The following is a 14,502-nucleotide window of genomic DNA, read 5'->3' on the forward strand; positions in this document are numbered from 1 at the left end:
ATGAATAAAATTATTTTCTGTGGTTGTGAAAAAGTATAAGAGCGGTTTTCGGAACGTATATTGAGATATCATTAAAAATGTCTCAAAGCTCACCCTATGTGGCTGCATATCAGCTGCTCGACGTAAACTAAATAGATAATAACCCTTAAAAAATATAACATGCGATTATTGATTTGTAAAAATATATAAAAACGTGATGATACAAAGTATAAAAGAAGCGTGTTAAAATAATCATATTTTCTAAATGCTGCGCGAATATTGTTTTTCACCTTGATCGGGAGGTGTGCAGTCGATACGATAAGTCAAATACAGTTAATCGTAACTATATATATGTATATTATTATCGTAGTATCTTGATAGTCTTGAAAATATCCATCCGATCAGCTGCACTATGTTTATGTATGTATATGTATAATTCTATACTTTTAGAATAATATCATCGTCATCGTCTTAATCATCATCATTAATATTAATGATAAAATATGCATAATATATATACATATGTGTATTCATGTATATATATATGTATGTGTTATTCTTTCTACACGTATTATATGCTATTAAACGCTATCAATGATAGACGGTGCATTTTTTATGTACACATAAATGTGATAGCCTGGCCCTCGTTAATCGGTTATTACTAAATAATAAGTTTCGTGGACAACGATTTCATTTTAATTCCCTTACAATTCACACTTGGTAATTCATTTATTATCACTTTTGTGTGTGTGTATGTGTGTGTGTGTGTGTGTGTGTACGATGATTTATAGTATAGATATGGAATTCGTTTATAATGTTTAAAGTCGGAATGATAGAAGATGAGTTGATAATAACAAAATTATTACATATATCGTTTTGTACAGAAAAATAAAATTGCAAAGTGGATGACTAATTTCGCGAGGAATTTTATTTATATAGTAATGACAATTATCAGTCTTGAACAACGAAAGTAGAAAGAGAAGCTGCCAAAAAATTTCGCGAGCCTGGAGGGCATTGTTTCTTTTTTTTTTTTTATTCATAATTATTATTATCTTTAAATATGTATATATATTTATATCTACTAATGTACGCATATGTGTACACTATAAAGGTGCAGTACTGTAAATGTTAACAGGCACAATTAAATTTTTTTCATTGAAACATTATTGTCAGCAGTACTTATTATAATGTATATTAGCAACAAACGAGATCATAGAATTCGATCTGAATAAAGATATACATTTATGTACCCGTTAGGCTATTTACAAACAGCTCACCAGCTAAAATTTGAAGGAACTTTGTCGCGATTGTTAACTCAGAATTATACAATTTCTTGCAAAAATTTGACTATGTGGAGAAATAAAAAAATAAATAATGTAAAGATAAATTTCATTCATTATGGAAATTGGAATGCTATGAAGAAAACAAACGATGTTACATCAGCTGCGAATATTTTTGGCATTCTATACATAGTTTAACGTATGTATAAGTTGTACCTTCCTTGTAAACTGAGCTACTTTTTCCGTCAAACTTTTGAATATTTTTCACTTCTTTTCATATTTTTAGGTCCGACCATACGGGAAATTCGCCTTTTTTTTTATAAGCTGGCATGTTATTAGAAAATACTTGTAGTAAAATAAAATTTTACCTCACAGCGAAGATTCTGTTGACGGTATATGTACGGATTATATTTAACCGTCTCAATACTCAAAACGTATTTTTATCGTTGAATTTTTTCATAAATTCTCATTCATTTTCTTGGAAGTATACGAAATGTGTAACATGGTACTTCAAAAAACAATGTGTAACAAACAGAGAAATGTGTAACATGGTACTTCAAATAGTTTCGTTGTAATAAAATGAAAGCAAATGATGAATTACTACAAAATTATTTTGAGTTGATTGGTTTTTACACAATTCCGCATTAATAGTGGTTTTTCCGTTCGAAACTATCAGAATTACTGATATTACATATTTCCCTATGGATTCTGCACACAGTTAAAAAAAAATGAAATACAATTCACAGCTATTAACTTAAAGACGTTGAATCGAACGAATAGTCTGTTTTTAGAATATTTTTCCTTAAGACTGGTCTGCATGTCCTCGTTAAAATGATAAGCAGGTAGAATTGCAAAAAGCAGATGATAAGAATATCCTGGATTATTTCGATTCGCGTGATCTATCGCGTTCATGCCGTATTGCTTTGGAGGAGAAAAACGGATCTTGTGGTTGAGTATTAAAACATGTGGAAATACGTGAAAAATACCCAAGAAGTAAATAGGAAATGTAACTTATTGACAGTTGACAAAGAACGCTTTATATGCATATAGGCATGTTAAAGATAATTTGTGAGAAATTAATCGCGTATACGTACATCCTTATGCCTACATCGTACAATTTTTGAATGAAAAATTTGTCATTGTGATGAGACTGCAGTGTGTGGAGTGGGGCTATAAATAGTGATCGAGGGCGCAGGTAAACTTTACATGAAGTCAACATACAGTGTTCTACTTAAATAATAATTCATCAAATATTGTGCACCAATGAACCGTGCACCGTTCCTTAGTTAGAGGCACCGTACTTTCTTTCATATCGTTATCTCGCTCTATATTTCTATCTCTCACTCTTCTCGTTCACACCATTCATTTATTTACGACAACTTTTTTACTAACGGCTTTCCGTCTTAGTCCAAGCTTGTATAATGTTTCGCTTATTATATCTAATTTCAATTCATTAATATATGTATAATGTAACGTAATAATAATGTAGATAATTCATACGAATAGGAGATTACCTATAGTGCATAGTGGGGTATAATGTATACGTATATTTATAATAGTATTAATAATTGTCGATTTGGCAGTATGGCAATTTTCACCGTTGATAAATGGAAATTTTCATGTATTTGCAAGGAGTTATAATGTTATTACGTTTTACTCACTATTATAGTAATTGTAGAGTGTGAAGCATACGCTAGAAGTATAACTATTACACTTCGTCTAAAGTATAATTCGCATGCTCGTTCTTCTTTATTTAATTCTCATTATTAGTATTATTTATTTTTATTACTTTTTTTTTTTTCTATACAGTAGAAATATGGTCGTTTCAACATTATCGAATTTCTATGCTATATAATTGAACTAACTAGATATGACGAAGAAAGGTTTAAAAGGGCTCAAAAAATTTTACCCTCAAGGTAGGGTGAAAATTTAATTATCTATATCCCAATTTTAGATATGTCCGACTCCGATAGCTATATTTAGTAAGCCATTCTTTGATTTGTGTATAATTCCGCAGGTTTCAATTCGTTTTAATTTCATTTCCTTATTTATATCGTATATATATATAATGTTAAAAGTGCTAAAAATAATCGAAAAAAAATCAAACCATCATGGTCCAGGTGTCCATATGATCGAGATGAAAGACTCGATTTTTGAGACTTTTTGAAGATTTTTCATAACGTTTCAAGATGGCGTTTCGTATATATATATAAAGTTTATATACATATATGAAGTTTGTATATAAAGTTTATATACATATATGAAGTTTATATATGAAGTTTATGAAAAAGTCTCAAAAATCGAGTCTTTCATTTCGATCATATTGACACCTGGACCATGATGGTCCGATTTTTTTTCGATTGTTTTTAGCACTTTTAACATTTTCAACAACATTTTCAATGCATACCGTTGCAAGATGGAGTTTCCTTTGTTGAAAATGTTTAAAGTGCTAAGAAAAAAAAAAATAGAAAAAATCGGCCTATCATAGGCCAGGTGAGGGTATGATCGGAATGAGAAACTAGATTTTTCAGAATTTTTTAAAGTTTTTAAAAACGACCATTTTCGAAATGGGTTTGAATAACATTTAAAAAATACGGTTAGCGAAAAAAATTTGAAAAAAATCGGGGGTGCCTTTTTCAAATGGTAGAATCGTATAAAAAATCGCGGAACGAATCAAAAATGGTGAGAAAAAAGGGGTAAATTTGAAATGGAATGCCCGATATTCAATCTCTTTGTAACGATCCGTCGTGCTTCTGCGATTATAACGCGCATGGGTAATAATCTAGAAAATATTAACTAATTGTTGTAGATAGCTACTGGGGAAAAATTAGACAGACTCACAATCGGACGTCATTACTGTAAGCTGGAATGTAATTAAATTTTTTAAATTCATCACGTCGACAATATTAGATACTACAGTTGAGATGACTCTACATATGGTATTAATATAGTCCTAACAATAACGGTGGAATTGACGATACGCCAGTTATCGCTTGTCTACAGATCGTTAAATTTGCGGTAAAAATTGTTCTTTAGTAAACTACCGAATATTTTATCAAATTTTTTTTTAATTAATCATCGTTCTTCTTGGTTTTATTAATTCGTTTACTTTACCTTCTTTTCGTTACTATTACAGCGCAGACACTCATCACTCTACAAAACGATAACAATGAAAATTTCCTTTCGAAATTGCTTCTCCTGCATTCGCTTTTACTATTACTAATCATTATAACACTAACTACATAGTCACTGTTTTTAAACACTTGTTGGAACTTATCTTAACATTTTACTAAGCTACGATCGTAATATAAGTCTCTGTAAAATAAGAATATAACATCCTATGTGTTTCAGCCATCGCCAGTCATCGATAGCCATATTAATATCTTATTTGTCACATCGTTTTTCACACTCACCAACGAGTCACTCGCAATTCTATACACGACGTATTCTCGCCTGATCTCCGGAATCGTGATTTCGCTGCTGTTGCCTTTCCCTTCGATCGCATGTTTCTGCTCGTCAGTTGGCATAGTGATCGAAGGAGCCCAAATATTCAAGGCTTGCTCGATAGCAAAATTGGTATTGGTCCTGGAATGAAAAGGTGTGATTTACATTGTCGGTATCGTTGGTAACTTAAATTCGATAGTTTTCATTTTTTCAATCGTCGTTTCAACTCACCTCCGTTTGAACCATAGCAGGACGTTGCGTACGGAGTATTCTAACTGTTTGGAAGATATCGACAACACCCTCGTATTGCATACGCTCGAGGACGATGCTCAGGGTGATGAAAACACCGGTGCGCCCAACACCGGCACTGCAGTGAACCGTGATGGGTCCATCCTGGCCGAATTGTTCTTTCGTCTTGTGCACTTGTCCTATGAAGTCTATGAATCCATCTCCCGACTTGGGCACCCCTTGTTCCGGCCAGTCTATGAACTGGAATTGTCTAACCGTACGGCTGGCTCCGTCTCGTGCATCAGTCACTTTGAATTCCCTGAGTATGTACTGCGGCATGTTATATTCGGCGATTGGATCCACCACGAAACACTGGTACCTTATTGAGCGATCGGAGGGCCAGTACTGGTGGCATTTTTCCCTACCCATTTCCTTGAGCTTTGTTAACATAACGACTATCGTCGAATTGTGCTCCCACAGCATGCGCCAAAAGTCATCAGTCGTGTCGTTTAGCGGTCCTTGAGTGGCTATGTAGGCACCGCGGTATCTGTATCCGTCTATCAGACTGGCATTTATGTAGTCGGATCCCTCGATGTTTCGCTGCGGCTGAAGACAGACTCTAGTGCATTCGTATGGAAGAATATGAACTAGTCGATTTTTGTGCTTGTTGCACGCAAGGTTTGCAGATATGAACCTTGTCGAGTCAGCCTTTATGTTTGACAACTTTTTGAACTCAAGTTCCATTCCCGTTATATTGTCCAGTTCGGGTTGCATCAGCTTCTGAATGTGGGAGTGCAGGTTTCTCGCCGGTACCTCGGTGTTACCGCAAATCACAGCCTCCAGCAGTGCGTCATGGATGAAAATGTACTGGTCTTCGGTCTGGACCATGTAGTTTCTCTGCGCACGGAGACACGTTACGTGACCGTAAATGTCTATCATCTTCTCGTGCTTGATGCGTTCCAGCATGGAGTCAATGACGATGAAACAGCCTGTTCTTCCTACTCCGGCGCTGCAGTGAACCACTAGCGGCCCGCTGTCAGGTACATTGAGGGATTTGACGCGGCGTAAGAACTGCAAAAACGGTGCAGGATGTTCCGGTACCCCATGGTCAGGCCAAGCTGTGAACTGGAGCTGCTTGATCTCGCGTCGCTCAGAGTAGCCATTCCTGCATACTTGGAAGGTTCTGATGCAATACGTGGCCAGTTCCTGTACGTCGCTGATGGTTACCGTCATCTGACCATACGTGTCAGCGCCTCTGGTTGGCCAATACTGGTCGCACTTGATTCTGGTCCTCTCTTCGAGCTTCGTCATCATCACTATGGTGCTTGTCCTCAACTCCCAACACATTCTCCAGAAATCAGCAAACGTATCTTGGAGAGGACCCTGGGTCGCGACGTATGCGTTTTGCTTTCTGTACCCGTCGCAGTAGTTCGCGTTTATGTAGTCTGATCCCAGCATTCCGTCCAGGGACTGAAGAATCACCCGGGAATGATCATACGCGATTACGTTGGCGTAGCGATTCTTTGGCTTGTTTACTTCCATGTTTGAATGGTCCCATGTAAACTGCTGTCCCGGTTCAATCGACTCGTATTCTTGACTGAATTTCAAATTGTCATTGGCTTTCAAGCGCTCGATGTGGTTTCCTAGCTCGCTAATTGGTATCGGTGGGTGCGAGATCATTCCTGGTGTCTGGAAATTTAGTCGACGCATTTCGACGGGATCTGAAGGCGCGTGGCTTGAGCTTATGTCCGCTGCCATTAGAGGACGAGTGACGGCCGCCTGATCAGGAGCTTTGCAGGGCTGTCTGCGCCTGGAAGAGAATTATACGCATGGTCAACGGATGTTACTCCGATCCGCTATATTAAATTTAGTCGTGAGTTGGTATGATTTACATATGCTGTACTTACTTTCTTACAACGAACAGAAGTACCATGAATACGCTGCCCACAAGAGCTGCAATGATTGGACCGACCACCCAAACCATCCCTGGTTCTTGTCCGCTATTCGTAACGGACACTTCTGGATGTCCATCGACTGGAATGTTAGGGTTCGGCCTACTTGGTGGCTCACCAGGAGGAACTTCCCTCATGTCCAAAGACAGGTATTCCGAGAATGGGGACGACGTGTACAGATGCTAAAGAAAAACACAAACCGTTCATAAAGAATTTTCGTTTATCATCTATGATACAAAAGATTATATTTACAAATAATGAACTAACTAATTCAACTACTAATACTTCAACTTCTATTTCTGAATTAATTACCTTTCGTGGTGTGTCCACAATGGCACGTACAAAAATCCTGTATCGCTTGTTCCTGTCCAATTTCCTATTGACAAAACCTTCGTATAAGCCTCCACTGCCGAGGTGAAACGTGTAAGGGATATTCCTCTGCAAAAACTTGGCAGCAATGTAAGGCGCGTTTTCCCTTTCCTGTTTACCACCGAGGTTCGATATCGTATCTTCGGTCAATTCGTCCGGTTGTTTGTTAGCAGTTGCTGTATCTTCGGGCACAACGATCAAGTAGTAATGCGAAATAGGTCCATATTCTTCGGATGCCTGAGGTAATATCACTTGAATTTCTTCGCCGTTGACGACTCCATAAAAATCAGGCTTCACCATTGGCTTAGGTGCAGCCATCTGAGTAGTAACGGTGATTTTGGCAGGGGGTCTGTACTGCCCATCCGAAGGAACCGCCGTAACATTTACATTGTACGTTGTGAATGGAGCTAGTTCGTTTACGGTAGTTGTAGTGGTTTGTGGATCGACAACGATTTGTTTACGCTGAACTACCTGGATCTGAGTTATACCTTGAGAGTCAACAAATTCCTTGATTGCATCGAAGGATATAGTGTAGTTGGCTGGGTTCAGTCTTATCGGTGGCTTCCATAGCAGCGTCATTGAGTGGGTCGATACGTCAGGTGCTCTCAAGTTCAACGGCACGTCTTCTGGCTTTACCTTCACCGTGACCTTATCACTTAGCCTTCCGAGACCCGTTTTGTACCGGGCTGCTACGGCGACCGCGTATTGAGCATATTTTTCTAAATTAACTAGGTTTGCGGACTCCGTAACACCAACGGTCTTTTGTTGCCACTTGTCAAGATCCTCGACGGCTGTCATGGTGTAAAAAATTTTGTACCCAATTATTTTTCCCCGATTAGGTACAGGCTCCCACCACACTTCGACACTGGATTCTGAAGTAGCTACCGCTTTGACGGACATCGGAGCTCTTCCAACGTCTTTTTCAGTCAATATTGTGATCTTTTCAGAGAAGGGACCGGCACCCTTAGACGTGTAGGCTCTGACATGAAAAACATACTCCGTATTCTCTTCGAGATTTGTAAAAACAGCTCTCGTCTGCGTCGTGTTTCTATCTATTGTTGTTGTGTGGTCGTTTTTCTTGTTGAACTGTACATCGTAGCGAATTATCTGACCATTCCTATGGTGACGAGATGGCTGCTCCCAAGTGACACAGACGGTATCCCGCGTTTGAAAGTGGTACGACAAATTCGTAGGCGGTCCTGAAGGCGCATCCTCTGGACTGAACCAGTTCCGTACTGTTTCCTGACCAAAACCAATATGGTTTTGCCCAGCGACTCTGAACTCGTAATCTACACCTCGCTCTTCTCAAAAAGTAAGAAAAATTACACGTTGTCGCATTAAGGCCAAGCACCTACATTGTCTTGTAATATCAATTGTGTGGTGAAAAAAATGCAGACCCTCCACGAAAAAAATTTGTCAAGTATCCGGTGGGCTCATTTCAAATTTCATGGAGCGTTTAATTCTAACACTGTGTATACATTGTGGTATAGTGATTCGACTAGCTCTGCATTCTTCTCTATCCACATAATGTGACAGGCTTGATAAAAGAATTGCATTTTCAATAACTTTCCGATAATAAATATTTACCAAGATCCGTAATTTTGTGGGTATCTCTATGAGTACCCTCGAGGAATTCCTCCTTCAATGTCTGATTCTTGATACCGTATCGTATTCTATACCCCAAAAGTTCTCCGTAAGTCTCGCTTGGACGGCCCCATTCCAATTCTAGGACTATAGGGTTTCTCTCCATGACTCTGAGAAATGAGATATTTATTTATTTCAAGTTCACAGAATATTATCTTTTCTAGGTTTCATTTTATATTCAATTGTTTAATTAAGGGTTGAAGAAACCTGAAAAAGTTTGATAGGACATGAAAGATTCTGATAGAATATTCTATAGAATGGAATTCAGAAATATGACAGATTTATCGCTTTGTATCACGTTCCTGAATCCTATTTTACGATATTCTTTAACACTAAATCGTGATCTATCAAATCTTATCGGACTTTTTAAGCAGGAATGTACAAAGTTTCTTCAACTTTGTTATAGTTCTAAAATAATTGATGTCTAGTAAGCTTGATTAATTTTGACAAGCTAGAAGTTACCTTACTCAATATTGAAAAATAAAAACACATACTTTAAATTCACTTGCGGCCTGTTAGGTACACCGCCTGGAGTCTGAACATGGACTGGCGGAGACCGATCGCCGTCTCCTTTTCTAGTCAAAGCAGCGACTTGGACCGAGTACCTTGTGTCAGGTTGTAGCCCGGTAATGTTTAACTCCGAAACGTCTTCGAGAACTTCTCGACGCATGGGATCGTTCAAGAAACCTTTTCCCTGTAGCGAACGAATCAAAGTAAGAAAGATTCATCAGAAATGTTGAAAAGTATTACACGATGGAGGGAAGTTTTATTGGAAAAAATTTTGCATTACATACCTCTTCTCTTTCTTCTTGAACGTGTATATGATACCCACGAATCAGACCATTCCTGTCCTTTGCTAGGGGTGGTTTCCACACCACATGAATGGCTGTTGAGTTTATCGCAGTCGCTTTAACGTCTTGAGGGTCTCCGGGCACTGCAATGCAACTATATATTAGTATCCGGTTGTTTTTCACATACGTTAATGCACGCACACGCACAGACTCACAGTCACACACAGAGTCACGCTTATATTGGCTAATTAGGCAAAGCAAAAATAACTGGAACGCAAATTTGTAATGCGTATGCTGAAAATAAGTCATAATTTTTTTCGCGAACATAAATATAATAGGTAGAGGTACCGTGCTTGAAAAGTTTGACAAGATACATATGAAAGACGGCGATCAGGTATTGAAGAATATCATAGAATAGGAATAAAAAGTACCGTACAAATAATGAGTCTGTTGTGTTTCCGATTCCTATTCTAATAATATCCTATCGCAAACTTTCACGTTCTGTATCGAATTTTTGAAGCAGGACTGAAAACAAATATAACAATATCGGGTTTATTTAGTTATTACAATTAAATTATATGGCTAATAAAGAACGTTTTTTGAAGTTTATAAGTATTTAATTAGACTGGAAGAATTATTTCTCGATGCAACAAAGGAGGTAAGTGATAGCAGCATTGTTGATTGAAAGAGCAAAGAAAGAAGTTCAAACAAAATGAAGATCTCTTTTCGTCCTCTTTGAGTAAATTAATAAAATAAATTATAGTAGAAATCAACTGCAGTCACACATGGACGTCACAACACATAATATCCAGGTACTAAATACCTGTCTTCTACCTTCAATTCAAAATTTGCTCCATTTGAATACCAATAATTGTAAGCATTGTTTAATTTTTTTTTTCCTGCACGTTACTTTTTACACGAGATTTGCTCATATATAAAATAAGATATCTACCAGCATTAGACGGTCCATGATCTTTAACACTGTGGTGAAAAATAGCAATCGTGGAAATTCTTGGAACTTGATTTCCAACTATGTGAAAAATTCATACTTTATTTATGTATTGTGATACGACACAACGTTAAGTAATGTTCGATACAAATAATGCTAGAGTTTATGGACAATCTTATACGAAGCAGTAGAGAAAAAAAAAAATATATATATATATATATGACAGACGAAACAAAGTAGTGCCTGCCTAATTGGGATAAATAAGAAATTGAGTCAAATATATTCTACAGTGTATGAGTCAACTTGAGAAAATTTCTCTTACCACTCGCACAATGATCAAACACATTATATTCTACAGACACTCATATACATCTAACTGCCACTCACAGATAACAAAAATCCATAAAAACCGATCACCGCAGATGCCTGCAGGTGAGGAATCAAAAAATTTGAGGCACAACGCTTGAGAGTCGATAAAATACTCACTTTTTTCAGCTGCGCCCCAAAAGTCGCCAAAAAATTGAAAAAACAAAAAAAGTTGTCAAAATTCATGTCAATTTCGCTCGCATATTGATTATTAAATTATAGAATATTTATTCGATTAAATTTGACAAGTAGCATCTACTGTTATATTTGTTGTTGCATAAAAAATTTGTAGCTGGTTCTTTCTCTCTTTCATTTCTCTTTCTTTTCCTTCATTTCAAAAATGATCCTGATGGGAGGGAGAAAAAATTTCTCTGATTGGCTGACATAATGGCTTGGCCCTCAGTTTCGCAGATGATCGCAGAGAGGCGGGAGACGTGAGAATATCTTTAGCATGCGCAATCACTACTATCCAAATATAATAAAATGACTAAAACCCAATTCCACGACGTGGCGTACGTCGAATCTTTAATACGTAGCTCGAAGGAAATTGTTGTTTTTTTTCCTTTAAAAAATATGTATAATGATAATGTATATAGTTACAAAGAAACAAGGATTCGTATCTATTGCGTTATAAAATGCAAAGTATAACAAAAAAATGTATGCTTCATTTGAATAAGATTAATTAAAACGTCGCGCTGCAGTGTCTGCGTGTCAAAAAAACAACCATTGGCTGCAAGGATTTGCAAGTGGGCAAAAAATCGTGGTTAAAAAATCACCCAAAAAACGACCACAAAAAATTGGGCTCAAAAAAATTTTTCGAGAAGGGGGAACTTTTTTTTTTTTTATTTTTATAAAAAAGGATTTTTGTCAAAAAGGTACTTCAGGTACTTTTCTCTCATCCAAACCCACCCATTCATCATCCGTTCAAAAAATATTTCACAACCGATTATCACGGATGTGATATCAGTAATATTATTCACTGCTGCAAAATATTACCATTGTGCTTACGTACACGAGTTTATGATGCATATTAATTATTATTATCGAGCCTGCAGCGTTCTACGTACGTTAATTTAGAAATTGGCGAATTAAAATTGAATCATGCTTCTTACACGGTTGCAAACTCTGACTCAATTTATCAGCGTTTGTATAGAACTTTACGAAAAGAAAATATTTCAATTTCTTCATTACGATGATAATAGTCATGGTATCAGCATTATGAAAATTATCTGCTGTTGGCATGCAAAATTCACAATTCATTGATACATTAACAATACGTATATAATATATAAAATGTGTAATGCATTCTAACGAGCCTAAAATATTATGGAATTTCTCATACCAAAATTCGGGTAAAATCAAGACCAAAAATGAATACTGCTTTGATTATTGGTGTTTGCAATAAACAATTTTCGAATTGTAGAACACATATAGTATATAAACAAAAAAGAGAATTCAAAACTGAAGCCGCAGGCGTCATTACAGTGGCTGTTTGCATACTGAGAACTAAAATCTTCGCGTGTATTTGTTGACAAAGCGCTGTTGCTATTCAGTTTTCGTGTAATATGAACATTTTTTTTTTATATCACTCAATAATTGGGCATCGAATTGTGCAGAACGGAAGAAAAATGATTATATTATATATTCACTTGGTCAGATACTGGAGTAAATGTATTGGTATTCAAATGTATAAAAGTACTTGCTTCGTTGTATCACCTGTCTAATGAGAATAAAATTTTTTTTTTTTTCAATCTTCATCGAATAATTAGACTTTTTTGTTTTAAGAATCGTCGGTTCCTTTCTTTTTAATGTCATTTTAACCACAATCGCTCATCCATTCACACATTTTGCCTTTCGCAACGTGGCAAGCCAGCAATATCTTTTCGTTTCACGTACAAATATGAACTATAGGCAACGAAGCTTATCTATGCAACGTTGCGAAAGGCCAAGTACATTTCGCATGACAGTTGAAAGTGGGGTGCGTAGTATTATATAGGTGCTTTTATAATATTATAGTACTGTGCTGGTGCTTAGCACGATATTGTGCGCTTATGCGTACGTTAGATTTTACATCAATTGTGATAGACGTGATTTGTGCTCTGCGTATAAAGTTAAATATGGTGCAATAAAAGTGCAACCCAGCTGCAAGTGTGCGCTCAAGTACACAATCACGATGATTAAGTAGAACCAATTATCTTTGTGAGTTTAAGAGGTGTAGACAGGCTTTCCCAATAATAATATACAGGTGCTTTCAGCTGTGCTTATAGTTTTTAACCATTTTGCTGTTAAGCCGAGTCTGCAAATGTTTGAAATTCTGTTACTACAAAGATCAATAATAAGTGTGTTCGAATTGTTATAAATTATAACAGGGTTGAAGGATTTACAGTTAATCAATGTTCATTCTGTATGTTAATATTACTCTACGTGTATTCGACTAGTTTGCGATTTGGAAAAAAAACAAAAAAAAAAAAAAAACAAAACAAAACGAAACATGAGGAAACAATAACAAGGAAAAACTGGAACCTTTCCCACTTAAAACTTTTGGCACACCTAACAAAACTCGGAGCAAAAATATTTATCCTACATCTTCATGGAATATCTGGAGTCTCAAATTGAGGTGCATCCATTAACGATGTCTTTATCATTGCCGAAATTACTCACTATTTTCTGCAGCAAATTTTTCGAATAAGACATGTAAAGTACTTTTTGAAATTCCGATGAGCGAAAGTAAACATCAATTCTTAGGCCTTTATTCAATTCTTAGGTAAACATTTAATTTGGCCAATGTAAATTTAGGTGACATTTGTTAATGACCGAGAAAAACTCTACGACGATTTCGGTTGCCGTGGCATGTCACGCGTTATAATTATTGCATAACTGTGAAAAATAATTGAAGAATTCTGGAAATGAAAACTTTTGTAAACAGATTCGACATTCCGATTTCTAGATCTTTCAATGATGCGTATAGCAGAAAGAACAATATTCTTCACATGATTTAGTATGTTGAAAGCTTGAAATAAGATATGAATATTGAAAATGTAGGTATTAATGGTGTAAAACGAATTATAAACTTGATTATGTATTGAAATAATGAATGGAGGTGAGAAGGTGCAGGTGGTTCATTCGATGTTTGAAAAAAAGTTCCCCATGCATCGGCGTGCCATTCATTGGAATATATTGAACGTATTAACATGTGATACGTGTGTGTGAGAAAATTTGCAGACTCTGCTTTGTAAGTTTGTCGATGGGAGTTGAAAATTTTGTAGACGGATAAATTTGAGGTAAAAATTTTGGAAATTGCAGGATGAGGAGAGATATGTGATAAACAAATTAGTAAGGCATGCTCTAACATGTGCAAACAATAGAACTAAATTTAAACTAAAGAATATATCAGTCTTATATATTTGAGATAATATATATATATCAGTAATATATATGTTATATCAGAAAAGAGTTATAAGTGCGTTATTTGTGTGTCTGTTTCACATTTGCGTGTCGTG

At 36.3% G+C, this 14,502-nt stretch overlaps 1 protein-coding gene across 12 annotated transcripts in view; it reads right to left on the reverse strand.

Moving 5' to 3' along the window:
• Window positions 1-3,897: 3,897 nt before the first annotated feature.
• LOC124299065 (tyrosine-protein phosphatase Lar) overlaps window positions 3,898-14,502 on the reverse strand; it is a 471,758-nt gene continuing 461,153 nt past the window's right edge. For 7 of the 12 annotated variants that reach the window (XM_046751947.1, XM_046751952.1, XM_046751950.1 and 4 more), the window contains 8 exons: window positions 11,123-11,131; window positions 9,691-9,830; window positions 9,391-9,590; window positions 8,840-9,006; window positions 7,196-8,556; window positions 6,839-7,065; window positions 4,935-6,741; window positions 3,898-4,844 (listed from right to left, as the gene is read on the reverse strand). In XM_046751947.1, coding sequence (XP_046607903.1) covers window positions 4,776-4,844; window positions 4,935-6,741; window positions 6,839-7,065; window positions 7,196-8,556; window positions 8,840-9,006; window positions 9,391-9,590; window positions 9,691-9,830; window positions 11,123-11,131 — 3,980 coding nt within the window. In that variant the 3' untranslated portion in view covers window positions 3,898-4,775. The remainder of the gene's footprint in view (window positions 4,845-4,934; window positions 6,742-6,838; window positions 7,066-7,195; window positions 8,557-8,839; window positions 9,007-9,390; window positions 9,591-9,690; window positions 9,831-11,122; window positions 11,132-14,502) is intronic. The other 5 variants (XM_046751956.1, XM_046751951.1, XM_046751955.1 and 2 more) reach the window with 3 other exon arrangements.

This window comes from Neodiprion virginianus, chromosome 2 (genome assembly GCF_021901495.1).
Source record: "Neodiprion virginianus isolate iyNeoVirg1 chromosome 2, iyNeoVirg1.1, whole genome shotgun sequence".
In the NCBI taxonomy this organism is placed as follows: domain Eukaryota; kingdom Metazoa; phylum Arthropoda; class Insecta; order Hymenoptera; family Diprionidae; genus Neodiprion; species Neodiprion virginianus.